The sequence below is a fragment of the Berghia stephanieae genome, chromosome 14, assembly GCF_034508935.2.
Source record: "Berghia stephanieae isolate SIO BIC M18660-M18661 chromosome 14, UCSD_Bste_1.3, whole genome shotgun sequence".
NCBI lineage: Eukaryota > Metazoa > Mollusca > Gastropoda > Nudibranchia > Aeolidiidae > Berghia > Berghia stephanieae.
In genome coordinates this window covers 2,211,895-2,231,869 of record NC_088373.1, presented here as the reverse complement: position 1 = coordinate 2,231,869, position 19,975 = coordinate 2,211,895, and the positions used below count along the sequence as shown (strand labels likewise).

At 36.2% G+C, this 19,975-nt stretch overlaps 1 protein-coding gene across 1 annotated transcript in view; it reads left to right on the top strand.

The window, feature by feature from the left end:
* Positions 1–1,135: 1,135 nt before the first annotated feature.
* LOC144959421 (uncharacterized) overlaps positions 1,136–19,975 on the top strand; it is a 31,426-nt gene continuing 12,586 nt past the window's right edge. Inside the window, exons 1-12 of the mRNA XM_078892001.1 lie at positions 1,136–1,509; positions 4,843–4,881; positions 5,928–6,078; positions 7,244–7,543; positions 8,253–8,349; positions 9,970–10,150; positions 11,467–11,585; positions 14,505–14,679; positions 15,733–15,923; positions 16,346–17,125; positions 18,825–19,039; positions 19,924–19,975. The exon at positions 19,924–19,975 is cut by the window's right edge and continues 141 nt beyond it. Of these exons, the coding sequence (XP_078748127.1) occupies positions 1,432–1,509; positions 4,843–4,881; positions 5,928–6,078; positions 7,244–7,543; positions 8,253–8,349; positions 9,970–10,150; positions 11,467–11,585; positions 14,505–14,679; positions 15,733–15,923; positions 16,346–17,125; positions 18,825–19,039; positions 19,924–19,975 (2,378 nt within the window). The 5' untranslated portion in view covers positions 1,136–1,431. The remainder of the gene's footprint in view (positions 1,510–4,842; positions 4,882–5,927; positions 6,079–7,243; positions 7,544–8,252; positions 8,350–9,969; positions 10,151–11,466; positions 11,586–14,504; positions 14,680–15,732; positions 15,924–16,345; positions 17,126–18,824; positions 19,040–19,923) is intronic.

Sequence of the window (19,975 nt, the reverse complement as noted above, 5' to 3'; positions counted from 1 at the left end):
CAAAAACAAAAAACAAAACAAAAAAAAAAAAAAAACAACAAAAAACAACCCAACTTCAAGCAAAAACAGTTCGGGCGACCGTGTTACACGACTGACGGGAGGTAATCGGGTTAATATATCCAATACCACTGTGGCAGATATAGTAGGTTCGAAGATGACGTCACTCGGGTCTTTGTTATTGTTTTTTGCCATCCGCGTTCATGAGTAATGCTCACTGAACTGAATTAACCCGACTATAAGCTTCTTAGCCAAGCGCATACTATCTATAGAAGATTGTCAAAAAAAAAAAAAAGAAAAAAAAAAGAAAAAAAAAAAAGAAAAAAAAAAGAAAAAAAAAAAAAGATAGAGAAGAACAACCAAAAAATAATCTTCCGTTTACCTTACCTAAACCCGGTACCACTGTGTCAGATTGATAAAGAGGAAGATTACCAACAACAACAACAAATCGACAACCCCACCACCGATGTCTCTCTCTCTCTCTCTCTCTCTCTCTCTCTCTCTCTCTCTCTCTCTCTCTCTCTCTCTCTCTCTCTCATTTCTGTTAAGTTTGTCCACAGACTTGAGAGAAGGCCTAGTCTGTACTGTGAGTTTCTCTGCCATGCCTTGCCATTCCCCTCCTCCTCCTCCCCACCCTCAACTCCAGAAAGGTGGAAACTCAGTTTCGTGTAAACAAAGCATTATGGCGACAGGGACCTCTCTCCATTACCAGTGTTTTGGTGTGAATACGCGCTTTGTAAAATAATAATAAGAAGAAACGAGGAGTCTGGAATTAAAGATTTTTTTTCTCTTTAAAACATGTATCATGTAGATAGTTATAAATAAATTAAAGTTAGAATAACAATAACATGAATCAATCGAATCTCAATTTTAACGAAGACGAAACTATAGACGCTCTGTCATTAAAAATTATTATCCAGTACTTTGTACTACTTTGCGTGAATATCGGTGAAATTATCTTAATTAGCACATTATTAGGGATATAAATTGTTCTGAGAAAACGTATTTCATTCCAAACACAGAATATGATGTAAAGAGGCCAAAAATGTTTTTTTCCCCAATTATATCTGAGGGGAAATATTGAAAGTGCTCAAAGTTATGCTCCGGTTTATGTTTTTTACTTCGCCGTCTTTTCATTGCAGAGGAAAAAGTTTTCATAATTATCTACATTCACAATCTTCAACAATTTCAATAACTGATCGACGGCAGTTAAGCACAGATAAATATAGACCTATGTAGCATGTATTCTTTTGAGGACTGCATTAATATTTATATTGCAGATAGATAAACAATATTGCATGGAAACATTTTTTTTAAAATAGGAAATACGAAAGGCTTCCCCTTACTCAGGCAGGCAATTGAGTGTGTCTCGAATTTTTGCAACATCAAAATGTTTAAGTTTCAGAAAATTTCCGGTAATTATTGAGTATCAAAATGGATGAAGACGTGCACAAATCAGGACTCTATAGGTGGAAACGACAAACAAAACCAGTTGTGCAATCTAGAGCTCACGTAAGAAAGGGCTTCTTTCTTTTCTTTTTTTCTTTTTTTTTTTTTATTGAGCATCTGCATTGCCACAAAAACATAGAGATCACTTAACAAGAACAAAATTTTGGCAAAACCTAAAATATTAAGCAAAATTTGTGAACTTTCGTTTGAATTTCGGACCCCCTTTTCCTAGAAGGCTGTCATTATTCCCAGACGCCTGTCTGGGGATAATAAAAATTCGTTATCCCCAGACAGGTGTCTGGGGATAACCAATTTTTGTTATCCCCAGACAACTGTCTGAGGATACTATCCCCAGACGCATGTAGCAAGTGGGCAGAAAGATTTTATGCAAAATGCCAAACTAGGCGTGAAAAATACCAAATATTCTGGAAAAAATACTAGTGGTTGTGTCCCAAAACAGTTAATATATCAAGTGATATTTAACACAAGATGAAAGTAAATAGTGATCAAATGTCAAATCCAGCTCTTTTTTAAAAAATATTTTAAAGCAAATGGATCAGTGAAATTTCTTTTGTTACTTTGATCTGAAAACGTCAAACTGGCAATTCGACTTTTTATTTTCAACCAGGAAGAAAGTTGTTAATCATCAAATCTGTTCATAGTCCACCAACCATTTAAATTTTCATTACCAACCTACCTGTTAACTTTATTGATCATCTCTTGTTTCTATAATTTGCTCATTCTGGCCACAATTTTGGGGACGACCGGGAATAATTTTTATGTCGCGGACGAATTCCTAGGCCATGGTGTTGTTCGCCCCAAAGCCCAAAACCCACACCTGTTATTTCCTGTCTGCTTCGCACAAGACAATACAATTTAGTATCACACGTCCACAAAACTAGATCCAACAACATATTTTTATTCGAATCAGAGATGAAAATAACTACCAAAACAAGGAATCAAAAATGGTGGAAATATGTTTAGCTCATATATGAATTTAAAATATTCCGATAGCGGTGTGGACAGGCAGCTCAGTGGGTAAGGCCACATTTCATTTTACTCCTTTTAGCTGCACAGATTCGACCCAGTCGCGACCGCCCCCCCCCCCCCCCCCCCCCCCCCCCCCCCCCCCCCCCACTCATTTTTTTTTTTTTTTTTTTACTTTTCTTTCTTTCTTCCCAATTGATTTTCATTGTTTTCACTTTTGTTCCGAGTTCCGAGCAAGAGTTTTTTTTTAATCAGTTGAATTTTTTATTTCTCCGATAATATTATTTCATTATTTAATTTGCTCTCGATCTATTATTGTTTTTTTTTGTTTTGGTCAATGATAATAATAATAATAATAATAATAATAATAATAATAATAATAATAATAATAATAATAATAATAATAATAATAATAATAATAATAATAATAATAATAATGATGATAATTGTAATATTTGTTATTATTATTACTGTTACCATCATAATCATTATTATATTATTATCAATAATAGTATTATTTTTATTATTAATACTCTTATTATCATACTATTACTATTATTATATTATTATTATTATTATTATTATTATTATTATTATTATTATTATTATTATTATTATTATTATTATTATTGTTATTATAATAATTATTATTATTATTATTATTATTATTATTATTATTATTATTATTATTATTATTATTATTATTATTATTATTATTATTATTATTATTATTATTGTTAACACTATTCCCTGCTCCGAGGGAAATCTCTCTTTTTCTTTTTTCTTTTTTATATTTTGACCTAAACCTTAGAGTTTTTTGTTTGCTAAACCTTTATGTAAATGTTCCGTTTCTGAGCATGAATTTCTTAAATTGTTTTTATTTTTAAAACAATTATTGTTTTTATGTTTAAAACACTTATTGTTTTTTTTTTCTCCTCTATCTGACCATTTGGTCGCTCTCTGAATATTTCTGTTTGTTTGCTTTTTAATTATTTATTCTTTTTAGAAACTATTTGAGATCGGAGTGGGGACGAATTTATTTGCTAGAAACTAGAAAAAAACAAGAGAGAGAGAGAGAGAGAGAGAGAGAGAGAGAGAGAGAGAGAGAGAGAGAGAGAGAGAGTTTAATAATAAAAAAAAAGAGGTGGGGGGAGGATGGATGGGACATTTATCCCTTTCAACGTTCTGTAAAAAGAAGACGGAATTTAAAAAAAAAAAGTGACGTTACCAGGATTTGAACCCACAACGTCGATTATGGTCAAACTTCCAGGGCAGACGACTAAACCATTCGGCCATGACACCCACTTCGAAGTCGACGCATATTGTGTATATGTAGTAACAACTGATTTCAATGTTGGTTAATTTTATGTTTTTATAGATATTTTATTAACTTTCCTTATTTCTATGTGTATCTGGAAACATTCCATATTCTGGAATGTGGATAATTGTTTAAAAGAGCGGAGTTTCAAATATGCGTCTGGGGATAATAAAAATTCGTTATCCCCAGACAGGTGTCTGGGGATAACAAATTTTTATTATCCCCAGACAGGTGTCTGGGGATAATCACAGCGTTCCTAGAATTCATTTCCTCCACAAATCAGATGTGCAGACTTTTTGTAAAAAGAAAATTATGTCTTCCCTTAAACTTAATTTTTTTTTTTTCATTCAAATTATAAATTCTGGTTGGATATCATTATATTCTAATTTTTTCCATTGCTTTATATTAAACTGTGGGGTCCCAATGTCAGTTGGTAGAGCATTCGCTTCATACCCAAAGGAACCAAGATCGATCCTGCGTGCAGTTGAGATGTTTTCTGACCCCCACCCACCCCTGACCACCCAGCAGTGAATGGGTAGCTGAGTCTGTTACTGTTAGGATAGCAAGCAATTGCGATTGTCCGTTTCACGCTATAGAAACCGGGATAAACTCCAGCTATATGGGCCCAATGGCTCTAAAGGACTACATTTTAAAATATTTATATTGTGTTCTGACTTTTGAAATTTGTCCTGGGTCTCTCTCATAAAAGAACCGGATAAGCCTGGCATCTGCCACTGTGCAGCACTGCAAAGCGAGCAATAGGACTTAGTTTCTTGGTGAAGGAAAAAATGTGATTGTGATAGAGCGAGACTCGAATCAGAGACCTCTAGTACAATATTTTATTCATTCTTTCATTTCCCCCCCCCCCCCCCCCCCCCCCCCCAACCTTGTTGCTGTCTTTGTTGTTTTGCGACAAGGTCCAACCGTGTTATTTTGGCTTTTCATTAAGGTAACCCTCAAAGACAAAAGTTTCCCGTGGGTTTATTTTTTTTCACCTCCTCCTGGTCATCGTTGAAAATCTGTTTTATACTCATCCTTAATTTTTCTTTTTATTTTAAAAAATAATTTCTATTTTCTTCTCATTTAATCAGAGAGTAACCAGTTCTAATGATATTCAAGACTGGATTAAGGTAAGATCAAAAAAATTGTTTGGCAGTCTGAGTCTGAGGATATGTGTTTGTTGTCGCATTGACTGTTTTTTTATTTTTAGAAAAAAGGCAACATTTTTAAACAATTCTTTCCGTTTTAGTATGACACTCGTTTTCAGATCGGAAGGTCCATGGTTCGAGCCTCGCTCAGTACATAGTTGAGTCCTTGGAAAAGCGTCTTTACTCACATTATCTCACCATATTCAGGTGTAAAATGAATACCTGACTGTTAACAGCATTGTCTCTCAGACAAAATTATATTTTATTGTCTAACAGGTGTCATGTCTCATTCTACATGTTACATTTTGCTGTTGGTCAGGGACCCGTTATAAAGTGCTTTGTGCACGTTAAGTGAATATTGCGCTATATAAAAGCTCAATTTTTACATTTTTTTATTATTAAAAAAAAATAATTGAGATTTATCATACTTTGCTTACATCGGTTATTGAATGGTCTTCTCACAGCTTTATTCTTTGAATAAAATAATTCAGTTTATTATTTATTGCAGTCAATCTACACTGAATTCTTCTAGCTTTTTTGGGGTAATTTTTTCTTTTTAGAAAAAATTATAGTGTACTTATCGAACTCCTACATTTTTTTTTTACAATGGATAAGAGGGACACCTCATAATATTTTTGCTTTTACGTTTTGTAGTAAAATTGAGTTTTCCCTAAAACGAAAGGAATATGCTTGCTACCCTTTTGGATGTGATGCTAGTTTATTGCAAAATACTTTCCACCAGATCTATAGACCCAGCTACCCAATCACTGCAGGGTGGTCAGGCGGGTCAGAAAAAATCTCGATTGCACCTAGGATCGATCTCAGTCCCTTTGCTTGTGAAGCAAGTGCTCTTCCAACTGAGCTAGCAGGACTCCCAAAGGGATAATAATAAGATTTATTAATTTAGCTTTTTGTTGTAAAGTGTTTTACTCCATGTTAGTCAGGCTCAAGACAAATGTTGCCTTTGTGAGAACATAAATTTTTGACTTTTTGCCATATTTGTTCAATTTTACTCTCCATTTTACCAGAAAGTTGAAGACGCGTCTGACAAGGCGACAGATGCAGCTTTTGGATTTGTCGGTTCATCGTCGTCGTCGTTATCGGCAAAGAAGAAGGGGAGAGCACTGGCACAGTCCCACACTAGGCAGGCTCGGTTTGAAGAAGAGGCTCATTCAGAAGGTTTCATTATTTAGTTTACTTTTTTTCATTGGTAGGAGCCTTGATGTGGCCTTTTGGTATGACACTCGCTTTCGGATCATACGGTCCTGGGTTTCGCTTTGCCATACAGTTCGCTTGGCGCATAGTTGAGTCCTTGGAAAAGAGACTTTACTCACATTCTCTCACCATACTCTCACCATACTGTGCGGCTATGTGGTCTAGTGGTATGACACTCGCTTTCGGATCGGAAGGTCCTGGGTTCGGGTCTCGCGCTCGGCGCATAGTTGAGTCCTTGGAAAAGGCTCTTTACTCACATTCTCTCACCGTACTCAGGTGTGAAATGAGTACCTAGCCGTTAACAGCGTTGTCTTTGTCCAAAAATTTGTAATATTGCCTAACAGGCGTCATGTCTCATTCTACATGTTACACGTTGCTGTTGGCCAAGGACCATTTGAAACACGCTTTGAGCACATTAACTGGATATTGCACTATATATAAAACCTCTAGTTTTTTTTAGTCTACATGCTCTTTCTTTGAGGTCAATAAATTACTGATTTCAGTCAAAAATTCTATTTTAACACCTTTTTTTGATATTTGATAAAGTTTAAGGTTGTTAAATGTCAAAATTTAATGTAATAACAGCATTATGTTATCAATTGGTCAGATTTTTATCACTTTTTATCTGACTTGTATGTAATGAAAGCCTAACATGCATCGTGTTTTGTTCTTTACACTACTTGTTGCTGTCGGTCTGGGACCCATTTGTAAAGCGCTTTGAGCAGGTTTAGTGGATGTTGCACAAGGTTTTATTTTTGGTTCTTTTTTTTTTGTCTTCAAGCAATACTTACATTATTTTATATTCTTCTAGTCAGCTGATCCTGCGTAGGACGTTGCTTCCCGTACTTTCTTGCGAAACAGATTACGGTTTTCCGCCAGTCTACTTGCTTGAGTTGTTGTCATTCCCAGCCATTCACATATATCTTGTTCCCAGCTTCTTGTTGGTCTACCTCTTCCTCTCTTGCCGTCTACCCTTGTCTGCAGAATGTGCTTTTCTAATGATTCGTGGCTAGTCAAAATAGTTCAGTTTCAATTTCTTTACAGTTTGAAGAAGAATTGGTGATTTTATTCCGATCCTTCTCAGGACTTCTATGTTTGTTTATTTTATATTTATATTATTCAATTTCAGCACAAGAGCTTCTTCGGCAGTGGGTGACAGATAAAGTCCACTTTGACGCAGACGATGGCTATGATGACCTGGAAGCCTGGAGAAGGGCTCGTAAACAACAGAAGGATAGAGAAGAAGAAGATTCTAGAAACCGCGACAGGAAGAAGAACACAAGTAGCAATAACAGGATTGACGATCACGATCACGAGGTCGAATCAGCGAGGGATATCTTGAATAACATCAAATTGGAGGACGACGATTGGGAGATTGACGAGGCAGCCATCTATGAACGGGTCAAAAGGTCAGCCCTTGGTAACGAAGGTAAGATTTTTTTTTTCCTTTCTTATAATTATTGTAATTCTTTAAAGTGGACGTTCTTCAATGTTGCCAATTTTCCAAATATTTACAGAATTCAGTGTTATAAACCCCTCAGTGTATTTTCCAAACATCTGCTAATGGGTTGGGGGGGGGGGGGGGGGTTGCTTGTCATGATGTATTATATATATAGATGTATAATGTAAGCATTTGAGTGTATTCCTCCTTGTTGGATTTTGTGCTTGTGTCCGGATGAGACTAATAGGTGATCTCAAACTAAGTACATTGGTGGTATGCTCTTGGATTCTACATCTGATACCTATTTGTTGCCAGTTCCCCTATGTCTTACTTTCTCTTGGGTGCTTTAATTGTAATTCTAGAACATTTTTACCATCCCATTTTCTTCCTTTTTACTGGCGCTGATATAACCTAAATGTGTTGCAAGCGCCGTAAAACCCCTAAAAATTAAAAAAAACATTAAAAACATCTCTCTCTCTCTACTCTCTCTCTCTCTCTCTCTCTCTCTCTCTCTCTCTCTCTCTCTCTCTCTCTTTCTTTCTCTCTCTCTCTCTCTCTCTCTCTCTCTCTCTCTCTCTCTCTCTCTCTCTCTCTCTCTCCCCCTCTCCCTCTCTCGCCCTCTCTCTCTCTCTCTCCCTCCCTCCCTCTCTCATATTTTCCACTTTTCCAATGACTGTTTTTATCCTCACCCACCCAGATCCCTACGCCCATTTATACGACATGGATGAAAACGAGGCTGTAACCTCTGTCCTCAAAACTCTCATGTCTAAAGATGTGGTCAAGGAAGCTTTCAAGTAAGTGTAATAGGATTCAATAGTCTGATGTCACGTCCACCCAGCAACCAGCAGCTTGGTTCTAAACAAAGAAAATTGGTACTCGTTACTCTTCATGCTGGCGAGAACTTTTTCACATGTCATGTCATCAGAATGTATAAAAATCAAAACATGATCAGATTTATAATGTTTTTCTTCTCTGGATACACTTTTATGCTTGACGGAGAAGAAGTATTTCATAAGAGCGTCCGCCATTGTTCCAATAGTTTAGAACCACTTACTAAGTTACTATGCATCTTTACATGCAAAGTAACATCACGACTGTTGAAGCCTATTGTATGACGACATGTTTTTTAACACTAGCTTGTCGTCCTGCATTGATTCAGGCTGAGTTCAAACTCGACAATTATCTTGCTGTCCCCATGAAGAGTTTAGAGCACAATGGTAGTTGTATGCTTCGCAGTCCGAATGACGCTTGCTGAGAATTGTGTGATTCAGTCATGGTCGATAAGTATAGCTGCTCTCTCCATCCATGTTGTTAATCGTTTCCATTGGTCACGGTCCTGGGCCAGAGTTTTGAGGCTGTCAAGATCTTGTTGTGACTTTTGTTGTGAGCACATTAGGTGTATATAATAGTGGATTGATGTGCTCAAAATCTTCTGTGTGTAAGGAGGGTAGACTGCACACTAGAAGTGTACATTGTTTTTATCATCAGTATTATTATCATCAGCATCATTCATCATCATCATCATCATCATCATCATCATCATCATCATCATCATCATCATCATCATCATCATCATCATCATCATCAATATTATTATTATTATCATTATTATTATTATTATTATTATTATTATTATTATTATTATTATTATTATTATTATTATTATTATTATTATTATTATTATTATTATCATTATCATCAGTATCACAGTCCTTCTGGAATTAAAGTGATGTTTTAATGTTCGAACAACTTTTAAAAATTATAAACTGAAGAAGGGTTTTGAGTTCAATTATTCCACGTTTATTTATTTATTATTTATTTATTTTAAAAAAAGTTGTTATATTTAATTTTGTACAGTACTTTTTACTATGCCGTCTATCTGTGTTTAACGTAAATGTATTATCATTCTAACTGTTTTTGTTTGTGGCTGAAGAAGGGTTTTGAGCCTGAAACTGTCTGTGTTTATCCCAATTTCTGTTAAATTAAATAAATTAAACAACTGAGACAATTGCTTGCTATTCTTTGGATAGGATACTTTAGTCTATTGTAAAGTACTTTTTTTAGAAATTATATTTAATAGACCCAAATTTTTACTCTTTCTGTTTATTTTGTTTTTTTGGTGCTTGTTATATTCATTTTTGCCCATTTCTTTAGATGCCTCGACAAGTCCCGTGTGCGGTATTGAGTCGGGTTGGTTAAGATGTTGAAAATTGAATTTATGGCCAGAAATATCAGACTTGTGTTGAGTTTGTATGTTTTATTGAGGAGAATGGATATCATATTCTAGGGTGCTAATGCCAACAAGTTATATTTTTGACTGGTTTAAAATTTAATCCGGCTTTTAAGCATCTGGTTCGTTCCGACATAATACCGTTTTGAGACGATGAGTCACATATTTTCTTTTTTGTCCCCAGGAAAGATCTCGGTTTTGGAGACGACACAAAGACGACCCCCGATCCCCGCACCAAAATGGAACTGCGACATCAGATGGTGAAAGAGGACAGGGAGAAGCGGCGGAAGGAAGAGCTGAAGAAGATGAAGGAGAGACAGATGAAGAAAGAAGCCAAAGTTCAGGCACAGCAGATGATCATGAAGGTTGGTCGGGATTTTAGGGATGGTTGATGGGGATGGCTAGTCATTTTATGTTGTTGATATTATACATTCCAGAGTCTTCATGAACTGAGACATCGACTAGAACATCAGAATCAAGTAAAGGTTTTTGACCCGATTCTTCCCGGTGCATAGTTGAGTCCTTGGAAAAGGCTCTTTACTCACATTCTCTTACCGTACTCAGGTGTAAAATGAGTACCTGGTCATTAACAGCGTTGTCTTTATGCTGAAAAATTGTGATATTGCCTTACAGGCGTCATGCCCCGTCCTACATGTTAAATGTTGCTGTTGACCAGGGACCCATTGTAAAGCGCTTTGAGCACATTTAGTGGATATTGCGCTATATAAAAAGCTCAATTTTAATTTTTTGAAATAATTTTTTAATTTTTGTCATTTCGGAAGACAAATTTACAACATGATATCCATGTTGACAAAAAATGAAATTAACTGCTACAAAAAAGTACAAAATAATGAACATATTGGGCTCAAAGCCCTTCTTCAGTCATACACCTAAGCAAAATCTATTTTGTATGTTTTTAAATAACCCCTAAGAGTAAAAAAAAAAATTGAAAAAAAAAAATGAGCTTTATATAGCGCAATATCCACTAAAGGTGCTCAAAGCGGTTTACAAGGGGCCCCTGGCCAACAGCAACATTTAACACTGAGGACGGGACATGACGCCTATTAGGCGATGTTACAATTTTTTCGGACAGAGACAACGCTGTTAACGGCCAGGTATTCAGTTTACACCTGAGTACGGTGAGAGAATGTGAGTAAAGAGTCTTTTCCAAGGACTCAACTATGCGGCGAGCGTGGCTCGAACCCAGAACCATCCGATCGGAAAGCGAGTGTCATACCACTAGACCACATAGCCGCATTTCACTCTTCCTTTCTGCCATTCCACCATTTTCTATATAATTCCAATTTTAAAAATAAAGTGATATTGATAAGAAAGGGCGAGGTGTAAAAATAATAAAATTTTTAGGGATTGCCAAAAGGGAGATAAGTATGAAAATTAATTGCACTCCCTTCCTCTTTCCCCATTCCATTGTGTAACACACAACATTTTTATCGTGTTTCCATTGTGCCAAAATACCATCTTTACGTGTTTGGTGACAAATCTGGTGGTAATTATGTGAGGGAATTATCTAATTGTAAAAATTTCCTATTTTCTGACGTTCTGATTCCCCTTTTTGGAAATGTGAAGGGTTGGCAGGTCTGTATAAAGGACCTCCTTTGTTGGTGATTGGCAACTCTGATTTAAAAAAATTTTTGTCCCTGTGTTCTTTTATTTCTTTTAGGAGCAAAAAGACAAAGAGGCCCTGGTGAGGAAAGAAGAGGAGGAGATAAAAAAAGAGATGATGAGGTTAAGAAAGGAAATGGCCGTGGAAAACAGGAAGAAAGAGGACAAAGTCAGAAGGTATTTGTGACCCCTCGTCTCAAAACGGTATTAAGTCGGGATGGACCAGATGCTAAAAAGTCAAATTATAGTTTAACTGGTCAAAAATATAAAACGTTGGTATTTAGCACAGTAAAATATGATAATTCCTTCTCCTCTATAAAGCAAATAAACTCGACTTAAGTCTGATATTTCTGGTTATAAATTCCATTTTTAGCATATTAATCATCCCGACTTAATACCGTTTTGAGACGAGGGGTCACATTTATTGTTTTTTTTGTTTGCTTGCTTCAGGTAAAAACTAATTTGAGCATTGATATAGCACTGGGATGATTAAAGGAATGAGAGTTTGAGGAAGACAAAGAGTGACTTATTTAAATAACCTAAGAATGGCCAAATGTGATTTTAAAAGCAACACAGATTTCATGCGCACTCGCAGAGGATCGTGATTCGTGGAGACAGCTGACCAGCAACGTGCTCAAGAGGACAAGCCATGATGGATGATGATAGCACGATATCCACTAAACATACTCAAATTGCTTTATAAAGGCTCCATTACCAAAAGCAACACTTAATATGAAGGACGATGCATGACACCTGTTGATATTCTTATTTTTCTGGACAGAGACAACGCTGTTAACGCCGCATAGGCCCGAAGGCGAGTGTCATACCACAGGTCCACATAACCAAAGAGGTATACAACATTTCGGATCGGAAGGTCCTGGGTTTGAGCCTCACTTGGCGCATATTTGAGCCCTTGGAAAAGGCTCTTTACTCACTTTCTTGCACCGTACTCAGGTGTAAAATGAGTACCTGGCCGGTAACAGCATTGTCTCTGTCTGAAAAAATTGTAATATTGCCTAACAGACCGTCCTACATGTTAAGTGTTGCTGTCGGCCAAGGACCCCCTGTAAAGCACTTTGAGCGTGTTTAGTGAATATTGTGCTATATAAATGCTCTATTTAAAAATAAAATCTATTTCATAATTTTTTTTTTTAAACTAACTTAAATCCTATTTATTGAATGTTATGTCTGATGGCCTGTTGGGTAGCAATGATTATCTTCACTAGACTCTGTCACCATTGGAGTGGAATTAGTTGTTTATTGATTTGATGGGACAACACATCTCTGCAGTTTACTCTTCTATTCTTAGCGTGTATAATCTCGAGAAGACCTTTCCACCTAACTAAAATGGCAGACTTCAGCGTTGAGGAAAACTGGAACAGGGAAACACCAAGAGGAGGAAACATCATAAAAGATCCAACTAAAAGAGTGCCTGCATTCCACAACGTCAGGAAATACTGGGTTTCCTCAAATCACCTCTTAACAGACATGGCAGAACTGCATCAATATGTGCAGGTGGAAACTTGGAAATAGTGATACCTGCTGGAAATGTCAGGCAGCCCCAGAGACCAGTGATCACATCGTCCTCCACTGTCCAGTTACTAAACTTGAAGGTGGCTATGGGACCATCCTTAGGGCGGAGGAAGACTTTCAAAGCTGGGTTGACGAAATGAATTTGGAGGTGTAGCCATACGCTACTACTACTACCACTACTACTACTACTACTACTACTACTACTACTACTACTACTACTACTACTATCTACTACTACTACTACTACTTACTACTACTACTACTACTACTACTACTACTACTACTACTACTACTACTACTACTACACTACTACTACTACTACTACTACTAACTACTACTACTACTACTACTACTACTACTACTACTACCACTACCACTACTACTACTACTACTACTATACTACTACTACTACTACTACTACTACTACTACTACTACTACTACTACTACTACTACTACTACTACTAGCGTGTATATAAAAGATTCAACATGCCTTCCATGCTGTGTAGCCTTGAACAATTCATTACACCGTATCTCCTGGGTGGGGTTCCCGACCTCTCATAGTGGGCAGGGAGGTACTTCCTGTGTCTTCTATCCTCCTGTATCTGTTTTCCAATTGCTTTCTGTCTTTGTCTTGGAATGAGATTACTTTGCTTTTTTCCTGACCCTGACCAGAGTCCTTTTCTGGGAAGGAAACACTCAAACGTATAGCTTTAGTTTTGGCAGATGATATTTTTTCATTGTAAATCATCTCTCTGTTTTGTTCTGTAATTTTTTTTTTTTAATTTTCAACATATGACTTGTAAACATTTGAGTGTATTCCTCTTAATGGGATCTTGTGCTAGTGTCTGGGCGAGACTTTTAGGTGATCTCAAACTAAGTACACTGATAGTGTGCTTTTGGAATCTACATCTGTTCCATATATTTGAACCATTTCCCCTTTGTCACTTTTTTTTCCTCAAGTCCTTTTAATTGTACCTTTGGAATGTTATTACTATCCAATTTTCTTCATTTTTACTTGCGCTGATATGACCTAAATGTGTTGCAAGCGCCATAAAACCTTTAAAAACAAAAACAAACCCCCTATCTCACTTTGGAATAGTATTGGCCATCAAGGCAAAATCTCCTAGTAGGTTAAATAAAGAATATTTTTTAATTATTTTATTTTACTTTCAGTATTTTTTTTTTTTGTGGCTTTTATTTTCATTTTTTTATTTTAGTTTTGTTTGTATATATATTTTGTGTCACTATGTGGTCTTGTGGTATGACACTCGCTTTCGGATCGAAAGGTCGTGGGTTTGAGCCTCGCTCGGCTTAGTTGAGTCCTTGGAGAAGGCTCTTTACTCACATTCTCTCACCGTACTCAGGTGCAAAATGAGTAACTGGCCGTTAACAGCATTGTCTCTGTCCAAAAAATATTGTAATATTGCCTAACAGGCGTCATGTCCCGTCTTACATGCTCAATGTTGCTGTTGGCCAGGGACCCCTTGTAAAGCGCGTTGAGCATGTTTAGTGGATATTGCGCTATATAAAAGCCCAATTTAAAATTATTTTTTTTCTTTCAGAGAAAGGGAGGAGAGAGAAGCAGTGGAGAGATTGGCGAGAGAGGAGTTGGAGAGACAGAAGTATGAAGAAGAACGAATACAGCTCGAGTCTCGAAGAATGGAGAGTGAGAGAAGAAAACAGAGGATGATTAAACAAGAATTGTGGCAGGCCAAACAAGAAAGCAAAAACTTAAAGGTAGTCGGAATTTGTTGCATTTTTATTCTGTCAAATGAGGAGAGGTCAAAATAGTTTGTGAAGAAATGTCGTATCTAACAATACCTGAAATAATGTCAAAAGTGATAAACAAAAATAAATATAACAGCTAAAAAAAACAACAAAATACCAAAACACGGAACGTTTCGGGCTCAAAACCCTTCTTCAGCCAACAACAAAAAAACAAATACATTACTAAATTCCAGATAGACGACAGAGATATATTCTAGGTGATCTCAAACTAAGTACATTGATAGTTTGCTCTTGGAATCTACATCTGTTTTTCCTATTTTAACCAATTCCCCTTTGTCTCACCTTTTCTTGGGTGCTTTAATTGTAGTTCTAGAACTTGTTACTAACCCATTTTCTTCCTTTTTACTGGCGCTGATATGACCTTAATGTGTTGCAAAGTGCTAGAGTCTGTTGAGATGGGGGTAAGGCACTTTACAAATTTCATTTATTATTATTTATTAATATGCTATTTGCAAATTATACATAAAGATAAATCTTATTGAGATGACTTAAATTTTTATTTGGAATAACAAAAAATGGCAGACTTCATATTGGAGGAGAACTGGAGAGAAATGTAGAACAGGAAACCACCAAGAGGAGGAAACATCATAAAAGATCCAACTAAAAGAATGCCTGCATTCCACAACGCCAGGAAATACTGGGTTTCCTCAAATCGCCTCTTAACAGGACATGGCAGAACTGCATCAAATATGTGCAGATGGAAACTTGGGAACAGTGATGCCTGCCAGAAATGTCAGGCAGATCCAATGACCAGCGATCACATCGTCCTCCACGGTCCGGTAACTAAACTTGAAGGTTCAAGGAAACAGTCCTTAGGGCGGAGGATGACTTTCGAAGCAGGGTTGACGAAATGAATTGGAGGTGTAGCCATACGCTACTACTACTACTACTATTTGGAATGCTTTGGGAAGTCGTGACTCAGTTTACCCAAAAATACCTTGCCTGTTTTGTTAGTAAATTATACCACTAAGGATTTCTGATCTCGATTTGTGTGTTTTTCAGTGTCTCCATCTTCATTTCAATGCCTGGTATGACTACGTTCTGTCTCGTCGTCTGCTGCTGGGAAAGGTCAAGGCTATGTCAGACTGGAAGGTCATGGTCAGAGTGTGGGGGGCATGGAAGTCCTATGTCAGAGGTCAGAGGGCGCAGCTCGCTTCTGTACAGCATGAAAAGGAAGTCATAGAAACCCACAGGTTTGACTTTTTGTCATAAATTTAACAAAAAATACTCCTTGTATGTTTGATATATAAACATTTATATAGCACAATTCTATAGATGTACGGCGATGTGGTCTTTTGGATCAGAAGAACTGGGTTCGAGCCTCACTCGGTGCATAGTTGAGTCCTCGGAAAAGGCTCTTTACTCATATTCTCTCTCCATATTCAGGTGTAAAATGAAAACCTGGTCGTTAATGGCGTTGTCTCTGTCGGAAAAAATTGTATTATCACCTAACAGGTGTCATGTCTCGTTCTACATTTTACGTGTTACTGTTGGTCAGGGACCTTTTGTAAAGCACTTTAAGCACATTTAGTGGATATTGCACGATATGAAAGCTCAATTTTTTTTTTAGATTGGTTTTGATCTGCTTTAGAAAGTTTTAATTTTTGTCTAACAGAAAAGTGCTGGCATCTGACACCCACTACCAACATCATCTCCTGCGTAAATGTCTTCACAGCTGGCGCTTCTACGTCAAAGAGGAAGTGGAGAGGAGGGAAATGGAGGAGGAGAAGGCGAGAACCAAAAACAAAATGATGTCGCTGTTGAATGCTGTGGCCGAAGGACGGCTGGCCGGTGATAAAATGTCCGGGTTTGATACGGACAGGTCTCGGTTTAGCACAACTAGTAGTCAACAACAGGTCATGGATAACAGTAATAGTATCACAAACTTTAATGGGAGTTCTGCAGCTTTGAAAAATCAGAATCAGAATCGTGGTAAAGTTTTGAACCCAAATCCTCGAGTACAAGCTTGGGTAGACAATGATGCGGGTAATAGTGATGATGATTCGGAATCTCAATTCAGTGAATTTACGAAAGTAACAGGAAATAATGTCACATTAAACAGCTCTAGGCCTAAGTCGGAAATGTCCTGGCAGAAATCAAGATTAAAATCTCAGTCGAGATCAACGATATCCAGCACGAGGCCTTCGTCTGCGATGAGTAGTGTAAGCAACACAACGGTTACGACAAATTCCTCATCAACGCACAGAGGGAAAAAGGCTGTTCCTACCGAGGCTTGGCAGGTGACGAAGCAACATACGCAGTTGGGAGTGGAAGACATCCGGAATCTGGGTCAAGGTCACAACAATGGTTTTGGTGATGGTGTCATTGAGGAGGAGGACGGTTTCAATGGTGATGGTGTCCCACAAAATTATACAGATGCTCAAATTAGAAAAAGGTTAGATTTTTTTACTTTATTGTCTTGAGCTGGTACGGTCTAATATGGTTTAATATATCAATTGTATTCCTTTCTTATCTCCTTCCCTTTTACTGGTCCTAAAATTACATAAAGTGTCGCAAGCACTATAAATCTTACTGCAATATGTTTTGTTTTACATCACTGTAAAGCGCTTAGAGCCTGTGACAACGGGGTAAAGAACTATATAAATGGCATTTAATATTATTATTATTATTATTATTATTATTATTATTATTATTATTATTATTATTATTATTATTATTATTATTATTATTATTATTATTATTATTATTATATTATTATTATTATTATTATTATTATTATTATTATTATTATTATTATTATTATTATTATTATTATTATTATTATTATTATTACTATTACTATTATTATTATTATTATTATTATTATTATTATTATTATTATTATTATATTATTATTATTATTATTATTATTCTATATCTATTACTATCATTATTATTATTATTATATATTATTATTATTATTATTATTATTATTATTATTATTATTATTATTATTATTATTATTATTATTATCAAAAACCAACAAACTAAAAGACAATTAGATTGGTAATGTGCAATTTTATCTAAAATTATTCAATGCTGCACACTTTTTGTGCTGGTTTCCCTTGGATACTGAACACAAATAGTTTTTCAAACGTTTGCCATCATTCTACTGTCACGCTGGGATCCTTCCACCTGTCTAGTTCTTGTGAGATAATAGCAGCAGCGTGGCTCAGCGGTACGGTCTTTGCTTCTTACGCGAAAGGTACTGAGTTCGAATACCCGCTGCCCTATGTGACCTTGAGCAAGTCACCTCACCCTAGCTCAGATTGCGGTGATGCACTGCGGCTGACGCCTTGATCATTCCAGTTTTCCCTTGGAATAGACCCTAAAGACAAATTTCCACCTATTGGATGAATAAAGGGAATTTTATTTTATTTTATTTATTTTATTTTACTGTTATGATTGTTTTCATTGTTGACCGAAAAAGATTTTTTTGAACTGGAAATGTTCTATGTTAAGCAGACCTGCCTACTTCAAATTGTAAATAATCGTAGTTTCCATGAGTGATAGCACAGTGGATATTATACAACCTTCATACAGTTCCACTTTGTCCTTAATATGTTAAAATAAAGCTTTTAACTCCATTCTATTCTGACTTTGACACCAGAACATGGTTTACAATCTGTTTTATTGAAGTAAACATCCTAATATATTTTTTCCGATCAGCGCCAAAAATCCGTTATATTACCAAATTTTCGTAGTAGTAGGCAGGTCTGGTTAAGTATTTTAATCTATTTGCATTTTTTTATTTTTTATTTTTTTTTATTGAGCTTTTATATAGCGCAATATCCACTAAATGTGCTCAAAGCGCTTTACAATGGGTCCCTGGTCAACAGCAATATTTAACATGTAGGACGGGACATGCCGCTTGTTAGGCGATATTACAATTTTTCGGACAAAGACAACGTTGTTAACGGCCAGTTACTCATTTTACACCTGAGTGCGGTGAGAGAATGTGAGTAAAGAGTCTTTTCCAAGGACTCAACTATGCGCCGAGCGAGGCTCGAACCCAGGACCTTCCGATCCGATAGCGAGTGGCATACCACTAGACCACATAGCCGCATTTGCATTTTTTTTTTATTATTATCAAGATTTGGTACTCAGCCTTGGATGAATCGACATTATGTGGTCAACAACTTCGAACATCGCTACAACGCCCAGCAGAAAACATTGAGACAACAGCAAGAGGAGATCAAGGAACAGAAGAGATTGATACAAGACTTGCAGTACAAACAACAGCAACAAATACTCCAGCAACAACTGGCAACTGGAGTGGCCTCCCCTGCTCCCCCTCCCATTGTTGAAGGTAAACATTTTTTTAAAAGGCATTCGTTTGATTGGTCAGTTTGTAAATTTTTTTTTGGTTTATTCGTGTTACTATTCAACGGTTATAATGGATTCTATTTAATTTTCATAATTTTGAGTTCTAAAGAGCAGGAATGTAGGATTTCTATAATTTAAAAAAAAAAAAGGCTAGGCTAGATTTTTGCTATTATCCAGATCAACTCGCACTTATTTGCAGGTCTGATAACACATTTCATTATGAGCTCATTGTTGTATTGGAAATCTCAAAAAATGTCGCAAAATATTGTCCATTCCAACAATGTTAAACTAGGCCCATAATTGCATTTGGGTGTCGGACCTGCATATATGTGACCCATCATCTCAAAACGGTATTATGTCGGAACGAACCAGATTCTTAAAAGCTGAAACTGGTCAAATATATAAATAGTTGGCATCATCACCCTAGAATATGGTATCCATTCTCCTCAATTAATCGTATAAACTCAAAATAATCTGATATTTCTGGCTATAAATTCAATTTTCAACATCTTAACCAACCCGACTTAATACCGCTTTGAGGCGAGGGGTCATATATATATATATATATATATATATATATATATATATATATATATATATATATATATATATATATATATATATATATATATATATATATATATATATATATATATATATATATTGAATCGTGTTTGATACAAATATGGTACGAAAAGTGCTCGACATGTAGTAATGGAGCGAATTATTATTTTTAAAAAAATATTTACCACAATGTTTGAGACAGTCTACATTAATGTTTCAGGCTTAATTTGCCATCGTCAGGATGATGTATATATATATACAAGCCGATCCAGACATTGTGTCTTCTTCCCCTTTCTCTTCCAGCTCCTCCTGAAGGCAATGAAATCCCCAGAGACATCAAAGATGTGAATAAACC